Here is a 14903-nt window from a genome sequence, read left to right as displayed (position 1 = left end):
GCAGGGGGGGATTCAGCTGAAGACCCCCCCCTGTACTGCACCCTGGCGCCCCGTGTCTCAGCCTCTCTGCAGGACGCCGGCTCCACAGTGACGTCCTCCGGCTCCTCCCCTCGATGCTGGGCTGTGACGTGCGGTAGTCACCGCCCACAGCCCTGTCACTCAATCTGAGTGGCGCCGGCATCCTGTGACGTACCCGTCTTGTTTGAGAGCCCGGAAATGCCGGGACGTCAGAGGATGCCGGCGGCCACAGCTCCAGGGGGTCATGTGACTGGCACTGAGCGTGCAGGATAGCGCCGCTCAGTGCCAGAACTGGAAACAGAAGGCAATGGAGAAGACGCCTAGAAAGGTAAGTAGAGCTCATACAGAAAATAAAAAAAATGGGTGAACCACCCCTTTAAGTAGTTAAATACTTACAATCACCAAGGAGTTTTGGACATCATCTGTCTGGAACTACAGTCAGAGAAGCATGACATAGACAGAGAACTCCTGGACATCACTGCCCAGACGTCTCACGGAGCAGGAAACATGAGCTTCTGTCTCTGCTATATTTCATCTGATCTTATAGAGCAGGGGTGGGGAACCTCCGGCCCGCGGGCCGCATGCGGCCCGCCATGACCTTTTATGTGGCCCCCGGGCAGATTCCCGGGGGAGGCAGTGCTGGTGCTGTCACCGCAGTTTGCTGCCGCCGGCCCTTTAAATCCACACATTGCTGTTTGTGCTGCAATGTGTTCTCCCGTCGGCCAGTGCCAATTGTGGGCGGGTCTACAGCAGCCTCAGCTTCCAGCCTTGTGTGTCCGCCCCCTGCCCTCCGGAGATCAGTGCCTGCCTTCTCCTTCTGATGCAGTGTCCGGCTCCTGCACTCCGGTGATGTGAGTGCAATGCTGCTGTGAGTCCAGCGCCGACCCTCTGCTGCTATGTGCCCTGCCCAATGCTTTGTGCCTCCTCACACCAGTTCTGTAAACCCTCACCCCCAGAGTTGCATGAAACTCTCAGCGCAGTGTGGCCCCCAATGTCGTGTGTGCACCCCTCCCCCAGTCCTGTGTGCAGCCCATCACCCAGTAGTCCTGTGTGCACCCCTCCCCCAGTCCTGTGTGCAGCCCCCCAATGTCCTGTGTGCACCCCCACACAATCCTATGTGCAGCCCATCACCCAGTCCTGTGTGCACCCCCTCCAGTCCTGTGTGCACCCCCTCCAGTCCTGTGTGCACCCCCCCAGTCCTGTGTGCACCCCCCCAGTCCTGTGTGCACCCCCCCAGTCCTGTGTGCACCCCCCCAGTCCTGTGTGCACCCCCCCCAGTCCTGTGTGCACCCCCCCAGTCCTGTGTGCACCCCCCCCAGTCCTGTGTGCACCCCTCCAGTCCTGTGTGCACCCCCCCAGTCCTGTGTGCACCCCCCAGTCCTGTGTGCACCCCCCCAGTCCTGTGTGCACCCCCCAGTCCTGTGTGCACCCCCCCATTCCTGTGTGCACCCCCTCCAGTCCTGTGTGCACCCCCCCAGTCCTGTGTGCACCCCCCCAGTCCTGTGTGCACCCCCCCAGTCCTGTGTGCACCCCCCAGTCCTGTGTGCACCCCCCCAGTCCTGTGTGCACCCCCCAGTCCTGTGTGCACCCCCCCAGTCCTGTGTGCACCCCCCCAGTCCTGTGTGCACCCCCCCAGTCCTGTGTGCACCCCCCCAGTCCTGTGTGCAGCCCCCCCCAGTCCTGTGTGCAGCCCCCCCCAGTCCTGTGTGCAGCCCCCCCCAGTCCTGTGTGCAGCCCCCCCAGTCCTGTGTGCAGCCCCCCCAGTCCTGTGTGCAGCCCCCCCAGTCCTGTGTGCAGCCCCCCCAGTCCTGTGTGCAGCCCCCCCCAGTCCTGTGTGCAGCCCCCCCAGTCCTGTGTGCAGCCCCCCCCAGTCCTGTGTGCAGCCCCCCCCAGTCCTGTGTGCAGCCCCCCCAGTCCTGTGTGCAGCCCCCCCCAGTCCTGTGTGCAGCCCCCCCAGTCCTGTGTGCAGCCCCCCCAGTCCTGTTTGCAGCCCCCCCCAGTCCTGTGTGCACCCCCCCAGTCCTGTGTGCACCCCCCCAGTCCTGTGTGCACCCCCCAGTCCTGTGTGCACCCCCCCAGTCCTGTGTGCACCCCCCCAGTCCTGTGTGCACCCCCCCAGTCCTGTGTGCAGCCCCCCAGTCCTGTGTGCAGCCCCCCAGTCCTGTGTGCAGCCCCCCCCCAGTCCTGTGTGCAGCCCCCCCCCCAGTCCTGTGTGCAGCCCCCCCCAGTCCTGTGTGCAGCCCCCCCCAGTCCTGTGTGCAGCCCCCCCAGTCCTGTGTGCAGCCCCCCCAGTCCTGTGTGCTGCCCCCCCCAGTCCTGTGTGCTGCCCCCCCAGTCCTGTGTGCTGCCCCCCCCCCAGTCCTGTGTGCTGCCCCCCCCAGTCCTGTGTGCTGCCCCCCCCAGTCCTGTGTGCTGCCCCCCCCAGTCCTGTGTGCTGCCCCCCCCAGTCCTGTGTGCTGCCTCCCCCAGTCCTGTGTGCCTCCCCCCCAGTGGTGTCTGTGCCTCCCCCCCAGTGATGTCTGTGCCTCCCCCCCAGTGATGTCTGTGCCTCCCCCCCAGTGATGTCTGTGCCTCCCCCCCAGTGGTGTCTGTGCCTCCCCTCCAGTGGTGTCTGTGCCTCCAGCCCCTCCAGTGGTGTCTGTGCCTCCAGCCCCTCCAGTGGTGTCTGTGCCTCCAGCCCCTCCAGTGGTGTCTGTGCCTCCAGCCCCTCCAGTGGTGTCTGTGCCTCCAGCCCCTCCAGTGGTGTCTGTGCCCCCAGCCCCGCGTGTGGTGTCTGTGCCCCCAGCCCCGCGTGTGGTGTCTGTGCCCCCAGCCCCGCGTGTGGTGTCTGTGCCCCCAGCCCCATGCCCCCAGTTAATTAATTGCTTCACCCAATATAGCAGGGTCATTTAAACATTGATAATTTTGTGCGGCCCCCGAAGGTTGGTAGAAATTTCCAAATGGCCCCCGACAGAAAAAAGGTTCCCCACCCCTGTTATAGAGGCTTGAACAATATTACAAGCCTTAACGTCAATGTGTTGTATTTCTCACTGACCCATGCCCTTTGATGGCCAGTCTTTGAACATAGATCAAGTAGACATAGAACACACATCAGACAATGGGGTAATTAACCCATAGACTTCAAATCTCCCAAGAATACACATCAGGTATTTGAGCTAAGTAAATCATTGGGTTTCTGTTACAATAGTATATTGTCTGTCCGTATGTTCAAGACAAACACAGAGAAACCCTTAAGCATACACAAGATTTTGTAACCATGTACACTTTGTCTGTCTGATTAAACTATATGTTATAGTTTAACATAATGTATAAACTCAAAAATAGTCATTTTTATATTTGCAATACATGTACAAAAATTGTTTAAAAGAACTGAGAGTCCTCAGTGGTTGATACCTTTTAATGGCTAACTGAAAAGATGGTAATAATTGCAAGCTTTCGAGACTACTCAGGTCTCTTCATCAGGCATGGTACCTTGATACCATGCCTGATGAAGAGACCTGAGTAGTCTCGAAAGCTTGCAATTATTACCATCTTTTCAGTTAGCCATTAAAAGGTATCAACCACTGAGGACTCTCAGTTCTTTTAAACAATTTTTTTATCTCTACTGGCTAACACGGTACAAAGATATATTTTACTTGTATCAATACATGTACATACATTACTGATTCTGAGTTACCTCCTGTATTACACTCCAGAGCTGCACTCTCTATTCTGCTGGTGCAGTCACTTTGTACATACATTACTGATCCTGAGTTACCTCCTGTATTATACTCCAGAGCTGCACTCACTATTCTGCTGGTGCAGTCACTGTGTACATACTTTACATTACTGATCTATGCCCCAATGAAACAAACAGACTGAAATGAAAACATAAAATGTGCAGGAGTGATGACTAATTACCTCACCGGTATCTCTTCCCCACCACGTGCTGGGCCCTGGGGTAGCCCAACTGGGTGTATAAGTCGGAGACGTGGAAATTCTCATACCAGATATACAACAGGCAGAGCAGCGCGCTGGATACGGTCAGGAGCTGCGGGAGAGTGCGGCAGGGTTACCCATAGTATTCAGTGGGACTGAGCGATTCTTCTATCCTTGCTGCCATATTCATGAGATGTAACATTGCCTCCTCATCAGATCAGCCGTGATGTGCGAGGAAAGATGTGGGCGAGGCGATGTGAGCCCACAACAAAGTGTCACGGTCGTCTCCCTGCTGTTTTGAGACTAGTGACAGCCTTAGGACTGGAGCCTCCCATCTCCATCTTGACTCCTCATTTAAACAAGGTTTCCTTTCCTTTGGAATCGCAAGAGTTAATTTCAGGATTTGTTGCCAGCAGCTCTGAGCAGGGCAGGTCAGCTGTAGCAACCATTCAGGTTAAATACTGGAGCCTTCCCATCAGTCCTTGCTGCTGTTAGAATAATTTCTACTTTGGCCATCCTGGTGGAAGGAACTGCTGAAGTTTGTCCTGTGCCCATCCACCTGCTACTTAAAGGGGGCTTTACACGCTACGACATCGCTAATGCAGAGTCGTTGGGGTCACGGAATTTGTGACGCACATCCGGCCGCATTAGCGATGTTGTTGCGTGTGACACCGATGAGCGATTTTCCATCGTCGCAAAAACGTGCAAAACCGCTCATCGGTGACATGGGGGTCCATTCTCAATTATCGTTACTGCAGCAGTAACGAAGTTGTTCCTCGTTCCTGCGGCAGCACACATCGCTCCGTGTGACGCCGCAGGAACGAGGAAGCTCTCCTTACCTGCCTCCCAGCCACAATGCGGAAGGAAGGTGGGCGGGATGTTACGTCCCGCTCATCTCCGCTTCTATTGGGCGGCGGTTCAGTGACGCTTAGTGACGTTGCTGTGACGCTGAACGAACCGCCCCCTTAGAAAGGAGCCGGTTCGCCGGTCACAGAGACGTCGCCAGGCAGGTAAGTACGTGTGATGGGTCTGGGCGATGTTGTGCACCACGGGCAGCGATTTGCCCGTATCGCACAACAGATGGGGGAGGGTACCCACGCTAGCGATATCGGTACCGATATCGCAGCGTGTAAAGCGGCCTTTAGAGTCCGTCTGCTATGGTGAAGTTTGGTGTTTTGTATCCTTCTCTTTATTCCCCCATCTGTCTTTCCTTTCCCTTCGTGTTTATTAGTGTAGTGGTGAGTCTAGTGTACTCGTTGTGCTACTCACTAGGCAGGGTGAGTTTAGAGCCAGCTGAGGGTCCAAAGAATCCTGCTCGCCGACAGGTTGAAAGAACCTGTATAGGGACGCTAGGAAGCTCAGGAGTCAGCGTGAGGTGGTGCAGGAGGTGCCCCCTCTCCCTAGCAGCAGGGACCTCCGTTGTATCGTGACCCCGGTGTCCCCCCTTTTTGTGGTGTTTTTGTAGTGTGTCAGACGCCTGTTTGGTCTGATTGCGTGTCACGCGTTGTATACGGACATCTCCTACTCCGTGCATGACACAAAGGCAGGGACACGACCAGTACGTCAAAGGTTGTGAAGGGGTTAGAAATTTGCAACTTGTTTGTCCTAACTTCTCCAAATCAGGCTTTTACCTGGCAGGCTTTTCCCTCAAGAAGCAGGTAACCTAACCTAAGCGCACTCATTTCCAAATTCAATTGAAACTAATTTTACTACCTATTGTTAGGTCCTGGTGGTGGTGGATCCTCTGAGCCGTGCACCGGACTCCCCCAGTGAGGCAACCCGGAGCGAACCCCTTTACAGGGACTGTCCAGTCACCCCACCAGAGGGCGTAGGTGCACGGTAGCCGGAGTACTAGCGGAGCAAGGATAGCGTCCTTCAGGAGACGGTGAGAACGAAGTCTCTGGAGCCACAGAGTTCCTGACGGCAATTACTAGGGACCGGTATAGGTGCCGGGCATGGACCTCGGGTGGGATCCGGGTTTAGCTGGGCGTGCTGGTACAGGTTGCCGGGCGAAGTTGGGGTTCCGAGACAGGCACAGGCAGATGAAACGGTGATGGTAATCCCCGCCGACAGTCCTTGGAGAACCTCTAGGCAATCCCGGAATCAGGAACCGGAGACAGGACAGGCTGTACGGAAAAGACATGATTAATATCCGCAAGGCACAAGGAGACCTGGACTTCTAGCTTAGTGAAACGCGATGAACAGGCACCGCCCACATGTAAGGAACCTCCTAATATACCTTATAGCTGAAGTAGGCAATATCCTGCTTCGGGGACGCTGGTCCTTTAAGAGGTCAATGACCGCACGCGCGCCCTAATGCGCATGCGCGAAGCCCGAATGTCGGAGGCCAGAGCAGGAAGCGGTGCCGAGGATGCAGGAGCGCCTGACAGTGTGTCCTGGGTCGCAGAGGAACGCCGGGAGCAGTGAACCGGACGCATGGGGGACGCAGAGGGAGAAGAGGGAGCTGTGTAGCCGCGGGCAGGAGGACCGGAGTGGTGAGTAAGGAACGGCGTCAGGCCCCGGGAAGCGTGACACCTATATACAGTATATATTGCATAATTTCTTGATGACCGTTGTATTCATAGACCCCCCCCCTTTGTGTTTTTGTTTTCCCCTTTGCCCGATTTTTCCCCTCCACCACCATCCTTCAACTCTTCCAGCATTTATTTTTTTTAATAAAGATACTTTTCCCTCAATTCCTTTCCTTCTTTTCACCTTCTCCCTTCCTCCTTAAGCAACCAACTGATGTTATCATTCACTTTCTCATTATGAAAGTAATAAAAATTACTTCTTTAACATAAAAAGTGTACAAATTTAAAAGTTTAAATCATGTTTTCCCAATATAAAAATATCAACATATTTTGTCTCACTGTAACCATAAAATGATGGCCGTGAGTACACGTATCGCATACTTACGCTAACAGTGGAGAATCCTCTGAGTGAGCAGTGTTCACAATGTGAGGATTCACACTTGTGCAGTGACATAGCGTGACTGCAGATTAGACATTTTTCATATATAACCTAAAGCAGTGCTATACTGGCAGTATCAGGCTGATTCTATACATACATTTAGTGGTCATCTCAGATATTTAGGTTTCAAAATCCAAGAAAGTAAAGGTTATAAAATCGGCAGCTACTTGAGTGACAGCAGCTGAGGATAAGATAATATCTGGGGGTGGTATTCATAATTATCCCCTCCCCCTGTTAGAAATAGCATAAGTATTATACAATCGATTCACTTTGTCTCTTGCAGGACCTGTGGTGAGGTCATACCCATGTGACCAGAAGGGACGGGGCCTCAGCTAACAAAGCTGGATATCAGGTCACATGGATATGACCTCACACAGGTCCTGCAAGAGACAAAATGAATTGATTGTATAATACTTATGCTAATTCTAACAGGGGGAGGGGATATCTATGAATATATTATCTGATCCTTTGCTCCTGTCACTCAACAAGCTTAAATATAAGCCCTACCCTGAAAATAAGCTCTAGTCGCGGTTCAATAATGAAGTGTCCATGCAGCAAAAAAAGTTAAAGAATACTGCAGAGTACTTCATCATAGATAGCAGACCCTCCCCCCCCAAAAAAAAAAAGAAAGAAGAAAAGAGAAGACCCCGCAATGATACTCACCAAACGCTGACCGGGAGCAGTGGAACGCATCAAGAACCTGTGGCGGAACGCACACCCACACACATCAGATCGCACGCGCACACATACATCAAATCGCACACACAGATATCGATTTTTTCTGCCCGGCGTAAGCACCAAGGACACTGTGCAGTGGAGCACCAGGACCTGTGGGTGGAGCTCATCATAGAGACAAGAGAGCAGAGAGTCCCCTGCTGGCTGGAAACAAGTGGTATCACCGGATGTGGTAAGTGTATGTGCGCGATTGTATGTGCAATCTCATGAGAGTGAGTGTATGTGTGTATGAGTGTGTGTGATCTGATGTGTGAGTGTCAGCCAGAAGGAAGGGAAGACCATGTGCAGCACACCTGCTGGGAGTGTCCAACAAGGATCGCAGGAGGGCCTGGGAGCCACGTAGATGTCCAGGGTCTGGTATGACAATCCTGGGAAGGGGATCTGCATTTTTTTTTTTCCACGAGAATAAACCCTACCCCAAAAATAAGCCCTAGTGCTTTTTTCAGGGCAAAAAAAAATATATAAGTGTCTTATTTGCGGGGAAACACAGTAAGTATGATTCTCCTGGGAGGCGTCTGCCTTTTTTGGCCTTTTTACTTACAACCCGTTTCCCCAAAAATAAGCCCTAGCATATTTTCCGAAGCAAAAAATAATGTAACAGTGTCTTATTGTCGGGAAAACACAGTAGTTTTAGTCCTGTAAGACTAGTGATACCTGCAAATTATTACTACACAGATGCAATAAGAATCACATTTACCTAGTGACGTCCTCTACTGAGATCTTCATTTGCAAACGCCTAACACCAAAACAAAAATAATCTTGGATGCTACAACAGAACATAAAATAACACAAGAACTACAGTAAGATTTTTTTTTAACTTTTATTATTTTAACATTTAACAGATTGGAATACCAAGAACAGAATCATAACAACTCCCATCATCCTCCACAATCTTAGTGTTTGCCGATATTAGAACTTTGCGGGCAACTGTTGGGTCACATAGGGAAATCAGTATGACACCTCTGCCACACAACCTTGGTTCTGGAATGTTTCATCAGAAGATAAAAATATAATACAAAATAAATTCAACTTGGCCTCAAGAAAACTGAAGGCTGAAAGCTGAACAGGCCCGTGTTCCTCTGCCTAATGGGCCTCAACAATGTAACAATCAAGGTTAAATTACTCCTTATAAACGTTACCTAATAAAGCTGCTGTAAATATCCTGACAGTATTGTGACTTAATCGACTTCAGTTTACTATTGTAACAGAGGCTCCTTCATCCACATTGAAGACAACATGTAGGGGTTCAGTGAAGGAGGCGGTGAAGGTGTGTAAGTGTCTGATAGGGTCACACAGCTCATAGAAGGACAGACGCCCGGCCTCATAGTCTAAGAAGACTCCAAGTGTAGGACATGTTAGCTGTAAACGAAAACAATTCATGGACCAGTTATGCATCACTGAGTACTCTTTACCTTCCAGGATCAAAATCCAAGATTTTTTATCTACTCCAATCACAGACTTATCTCCTTCCCTTTTTATACTGGGGTAGCACATGCCGATGTCACATCTACCTATCTGGTTCCATTCTACCTCCCAGTAATGTCGTCCCAAGGAGAGGCCACATCTGCTTAACACCTGGGGGAACGTCACAAATCTTTTTGATGATTTTGGTCTTTCTTGTAGAATTCTGGAATGTTCTGCCATCTTCAAACATTCTGAAATCATAACAGCTTTATTAACAGTGTCCACATCCAGCAATATGTCTGGGAAATAGACCCCGAAATAGACCCCGAGCTTTGATGTTCCATTGGTGACAATATCCCTCATAGATCGGTATAAGGTCAGTGAGATCAGAACCTCATCCAGATCATTAGTAATCATATCCATATCATCAGTCATCTCATGTAGGTCACTGACTAGAGATGTGTCTTCAGATGCCATACTTGTATTATAATCCACTCTTTGGTCTGATTTTTGTAGCACAGTTATTGGGCCAGTATCGTTATCCTGCACTTTGGTGTTAGATACAAGAACATTTGCCACATCCATATTATCTTCAGAACTGACCTCTCCACCATCTCCCCCTGTGCCCTCCTCACCTCCATGACTACACTCTGTAATGTGACTTTCTTGTAAGAGTCTTATTGGGTCGGTGACATGACACATCTCCTCCATGTGATGAAACTTTTTCGACAGCTTGTTCTCCTGTATTTTCAGATTCTGGATCTGATGAGATATCTGGGACATAATCTTCTTCTCCTGCCTGGAGACCTCACTCAGCGCTTTCTTTTCTGCCATTTCCAGTTTCTTCTTCATATACATAACTATGTCACTAATGTTCATCCTCTTATCGGAGGCTTTTTCCAGGATTTTTGCCTTATGATTCTGAAGATCCTGGACTCGTTTCTGAATTTCTGCTTTTCCTTCTTTTAGTTCATCCAGATATTTCCTCAGGTTCTCCTTCTTCTTCTCAGCAGCCACATCTAGAAGCTCCACCTGGTGACCTTGGTGTTCGCCAACCAGACAGCAAGACACACACAGACAAGCTGCGTCCACCGGGCAGTAATACTCCAGAACCTTCTTGTGGAGGGAACATCTTTTGTTACCCAAGCTGCCAGTGGGTTCTGTTAATATATGATCCATTGTCTTGTTGTGGGCTGTCAGGTGGTCGTCACACAGGGAGTTCTCACAGTGTAGACATGATTTCACAGCCAGGACAGGGGACTTTGTACAGTAAGTACAGAAGATTCTGGTCTCCTCCATCTCAGGCTGAGTAGATAATTTTTCCACTATATTCTCCATCTTTGTTTTCTTCTCCATGGCCGGACGCTCCGGATATTGTGCTCTGCAGTCAGGACAGGAATACACTCCAGCCGCCTCCTGTGCATCCAGCGCACTGATAATACAATAGTGGCAGAAGAAGTGTCCACATCTCAGGGATACGGGATCTGTGCAGAGGCTCAGGCAGATGGAGCAGTTCAGCTCGTCCTTAAAGTCACCAGACTCCATTCTGTAACCAATGAAGACGGAACATGTGTTAGATTCTGGGACGCATCAGGCAATATGGCAGCTCATGTGAAACATTTTGTTGTTTTTAGAGCAACCACATTACAAAGCAGAGTCACAATAATCCAAAATATAAGAGGCCGATCCCAGAGCAGGTAATCAGCTTCTTTGTTCTAAACTAGATGGTACTTCAAAAATGAATCAAGGAAACTAATTATTTACTTTCTCTTTGGTAGGTGTCAGGCATTAAGCTCCTGAATATCCTTTGACTAAAACCCCTTTAGTTGATGGTCTCTCCACACCAGCGGCCCACTACACAAGCGTGTCACCTGCTGCAGCGAAGCCCCCAGTCTACAGCCACCTAGATTACTGCACCCAGCCTGGTACATCACTACACCCACTGTCCCAAGTCTGAAACCCACAACATCACTCCGGCCAGCTGTCACCTGCTACATTGCTGTATCCAACTTGTCACCAGCTACATCACTGCAGCCCACCTGTCACCTGCTACATCACTGCAGCCCACCTGTCACCTGCTACATTGCTGTATCCAACTTGTCACCAGCTACATCACTGCAGCCCACCTGTCACCTGCTACATCGCTGTATACAACTTGTTACCAGCTACATCACTGCAGCCCACCTGTCACCTGCTACATCGCTGTATTCAACTTGTCACCAGCTACATCACTACAGCCCACCTGTCACCTGCTACATCGCTGTAGTCAACTTGTCACCCGCTACATCACTACAGCCCCTGTCACCTGTACATCACTGTAGTCAACTTGTCACCCGCTACATCACTGCAGCCCACCTGTCACCTGCTACATCGCTGTATCCAACTTGTCACCCGCTACATTACTGCAGCCCACCTGTCACCTGCTACATCGCTGTACCCAACTTGTCACCAGTTACATTACTGCAGCCCACCTGTCACCTGCTACATCGCTGTATCCAACTTGTCACCCGCTACATTACTGCAGCCCACCTGTCACCTGCTACATCGCTGTATCCAACTTGTCACCCGCTACATCACTGCAGCCCACCTGTCACCTGCTACATCGCTGTATCCAACTTGTCACCCGCTACATTACTGCAGCCCACCTGTCACCTGCTACATCGCTGTATCCAACTTGTCACCCGTTACATTACTGCAGCCCACCTGTCACCTGCTACATCGCTGTATCCAACTTGTCACCCGCTACATTACTGCAGCCCACCTGTCACCTGCTATAACGCTGTATCCAACTTGTCACCCGCAGTGCTGTGGAGTCGGTAAGCCAAACCTTCGACTCCGACTCCTCAATTTCCCTTGCACCGACTCCACCACTCCGACTCCCACATACAGTGCCTACAAGTAGTATTCAACCCCCTGCAGATTTAGCTGGTTTACACATTCGGAATAAACTTGGCATTGTGACATTTGGACTGTAGATCAGCCTGGAAGTGTGAAATGCACTGCAGCAAAAAAGAATGTTATTTCTTTTTTTATTTTTTTTTTTTAAATTGTGAAAAGTTTATTCAGAGGGTCATTTATTATTCAACCCCTCAAACCACAAGAATTCTGTTTGGTTCCCCTAAAGTATTAAGAAGTATTTCAGGCACAAAGAACAATGAGCTTCATATGTTTGGATTAATTATCTCTTTTTCCAGCCTTTTCTGTCTAATTAAGACCCTCCCCAAACTTGTGAACAGCACTCATACTTGGTCAACATGGGAAAGACAAAGGAGCATTCCAAGGCCATCAGAGACAAGATCGTGGAGGGTCACAAGGCTGGCAAGGGGTACAAAACCCTTTCCAAGGAGTTGGGCCTACCTGTCTCCACTGTTGGGAGCATCATCCGGAAGTGGAAGGCTTATGGAACTACTGTTAGCCTTCCACGGCCTGGACAGCCTTAGAAAGTTTCCACCCGTGCCGAGGCCAGGCTTGTCCGAAGAGTCAAGGCTAACCCAAGGACAACAAGGAAGGAGCTCCAGGAAGATCTCATGGCAGTGGGGACATTGGTCTCAGTCAATACCATAAGTAACGTACTCCACCGCAATGGTCTCCGTTCCAGACGAGCCCGTAAGGTACCTTTACTTTCAAAGCGTCATGTCAAGGCTCGTCTACAGTTTGCTCATGATCACTTGGAGGACTCTGAGACAGACTGGTTCAAGGTTCTCTGGTCTGATGAGACCAAGATCGAGATCTTTGGTGCCAACCACACACGTGACGTTTGGAGACTGGATGGCACTGCATACGACCCCAAGAATACCATCCCTACAGTCAAGCATGGTGGTGGCAGCATCATGCTGTGGGGCTGTTTCTCAGCCAAGGGGCCTGGCCATCTGGTCCGCATCCATGGGAAGATGGATAGCACGGCCTACCTGGAGATTTTGGCCAAGAACCTGCGCTCCTCCATCAAGGATCTTAAGATGGGTCATCATTTCATCTTCCAACAAGACAACGACCCAAAGCACACAGCCAAGAAAACCAAGGCCTGGTTGAAGAGGGAAAAAATCAAGATGTTGCAGTGGCCTAGTCAGTCTCCTGACCTTAACCCAATAGAAAACTTGTGGAAGGAGCTCAAGATTAAAGTCCACATGAGACACCCAAAGAACCTAGATAACTTGGAGAAGATCTGCATGGAGGAGTGGGCCAAGATAACTCCAGAGACCTGTGCCGGCCTGATCAGGTCTTATTAAAGACGATTATTAGCTGTTATTGCAAACAAGGGTTATTCCACAAAATATTAAACCTAGGGGTTGAATAATAATTGACCCACACTTTTATGTTGAAAATTTATTAAAATTTAACTGAGCAACATAACTTGTTGGTTTGTAAGATTTATGCATCTGTTAATAAATCCTGCTCTTGTTTGAAGTTTGCAGGCTCTAACTTATTTGCATCTTATCAAACCTGCTAAATCTGCAGGGGGTTGAATACTACTTGTAGGCACTGTATATTGCTTATAGTTAAGTGAAAAATGTATTGTAGTACAATGTGAACGTCAGACATTTAATCATTTTTATGATACAATAATCAAGATATTTAGATAGAACATAAAATATATTTATTGGAATACAACTTTAGAACACAAAAAACTGTAATACATTGTAAATATGTTATACAATATGTAATATACAGTAGATTACATATATATCTTGTGTGTGCATGTATAACACAATATGTAATTATATATCCATAGATTGTAAGCTTTCGAGCACGGCCCTCATTCCTACTGTAGCTGTTGAATTATGTACTATTTTGTTTTGTATTTGTCTATACAACCCCCCACCGGATTGTAAAGTACTGCGGAATATGTTGGCGCTATATAAATAAACTTTATTATATTACATATTTACAATTTATTACAGTTTTTTGTGTTCTAAAGTTGTATTCCAATAAATATATTTTATGTTCTATCTAAATATCTTGATTAATATATAAAGCTGAATGTGTTTGTGTGTGTGCGTACGTGCGTATGTCCAGGATTGGCATCCGCACCGTCGCAGCTACAGCCACAAAATTTTGCACACTCACACTTCTGGACCCAGAGAGCGTCATAGGCTACGTTTTGAGGGGAAATTTTAACCCCCGCTCTTTACAGTTATTCACCAAAAAACCTGCCTCCATTAAAGCGAATGGAGCTGGGAGCCACAGTGCAGCCAGAACTTCAGAAGAATGCGCAGCCACGCCCTTATATGGAATGTTGGCGTGTCACAATGCAGCCAGGGAAAGAGACAGACACAGACAGGGAAAGAGGCAGACACAGACAGGGTAAGAAACAGACAGACAGGGTAAGAGACAGACACAAAGAGACAGACAAAGAAACAGACTGACAGGCAAAGAGACAGACAGGGAAAGAGAGAAAGAGAGACAGGTTAAGAGACAGACACAGACAGGTAAAGAGACAAAGAGACAGACACAGGGAAAGAGACAGAGGGAAAGAGACAGACAGGGAAAGAGAGGAAAAGAGACAGACAGGGAAAGAGATACACAGACAAAGAGGCAGACACAGGGAAAGAGACAGAGGGAAAGAGACAGACAGGGAAAGAGAGGAAAAGAGACAGACAGGGAAAGAGATACACAGACAAAGAGGCAGACACAGGGAAAGAGAGACAGACAGGGAAAGAGAGGGAAGGAGACAGACAGGGAAAGAGACAGACAGGGAAAGAGACAGAGATAGATAGACAGACAGGGAAAGAGAGACAGACAGGGAAAGAGATTGAGACAGACGGAGACAGAGACAAACAGGGAAAGAGACAAAGAGATAGAGAGATATATACAGAGGGGGAGACAGACAAAGAATGGGAGAGAAACAGAGAGACAGTTAC

General features: G+C 49.3%; 1 protein-coding gene across 2 annotated transcripts in view; it reads right to left on the bottom strand.

The window, feature by feature from the left end:
- Positions 1 to 8498: 8498 nt before the first annotated feature.
- Positions 8499 to 14903, bottom strand: part of LOC142246489 (E3 ubiquitin/ISG15 ligase TRIM25-like) — a 49050-nt gene continuing 42645 nt past the window's right edge. For both annotated transcript variants that reach the window (XM_075319552.1, XM_075319553.1), the window contains exon 2: positions 8499 to 10591. In XM_075319552.1, coding sequence (XP_075175667.1) covers positions 8830 to 10590 — 1761 coding nt within the window. In that variant the 5' untranslated portion in view covers position 10591 and the 3' untranslated portion in view covers positions 8499 to 8829. The remainder of the gene's footprint in view (positions 10592 to 14903) is intronic.

Source organism: Anomaloglossus baeobatrachus, chromosome 7 (assembly GCF_048569485.1).
Source record: "Anomaloglossus baeobatrachus isolate aAnoBae1 chromosome 7, aAnoBae1.hap1, whole genome shotgun sequence".
NCBI classification, from domain to species: Eukaryota; Metazoa; Chordata; class Amphibia; order Anura; family Aromobatidae; genus Anomaloglossus; species Anomaloglossus baeobatrachus.
This window is presented reverse-complemented; position numbering and strand designations above follow the sequence as displayed.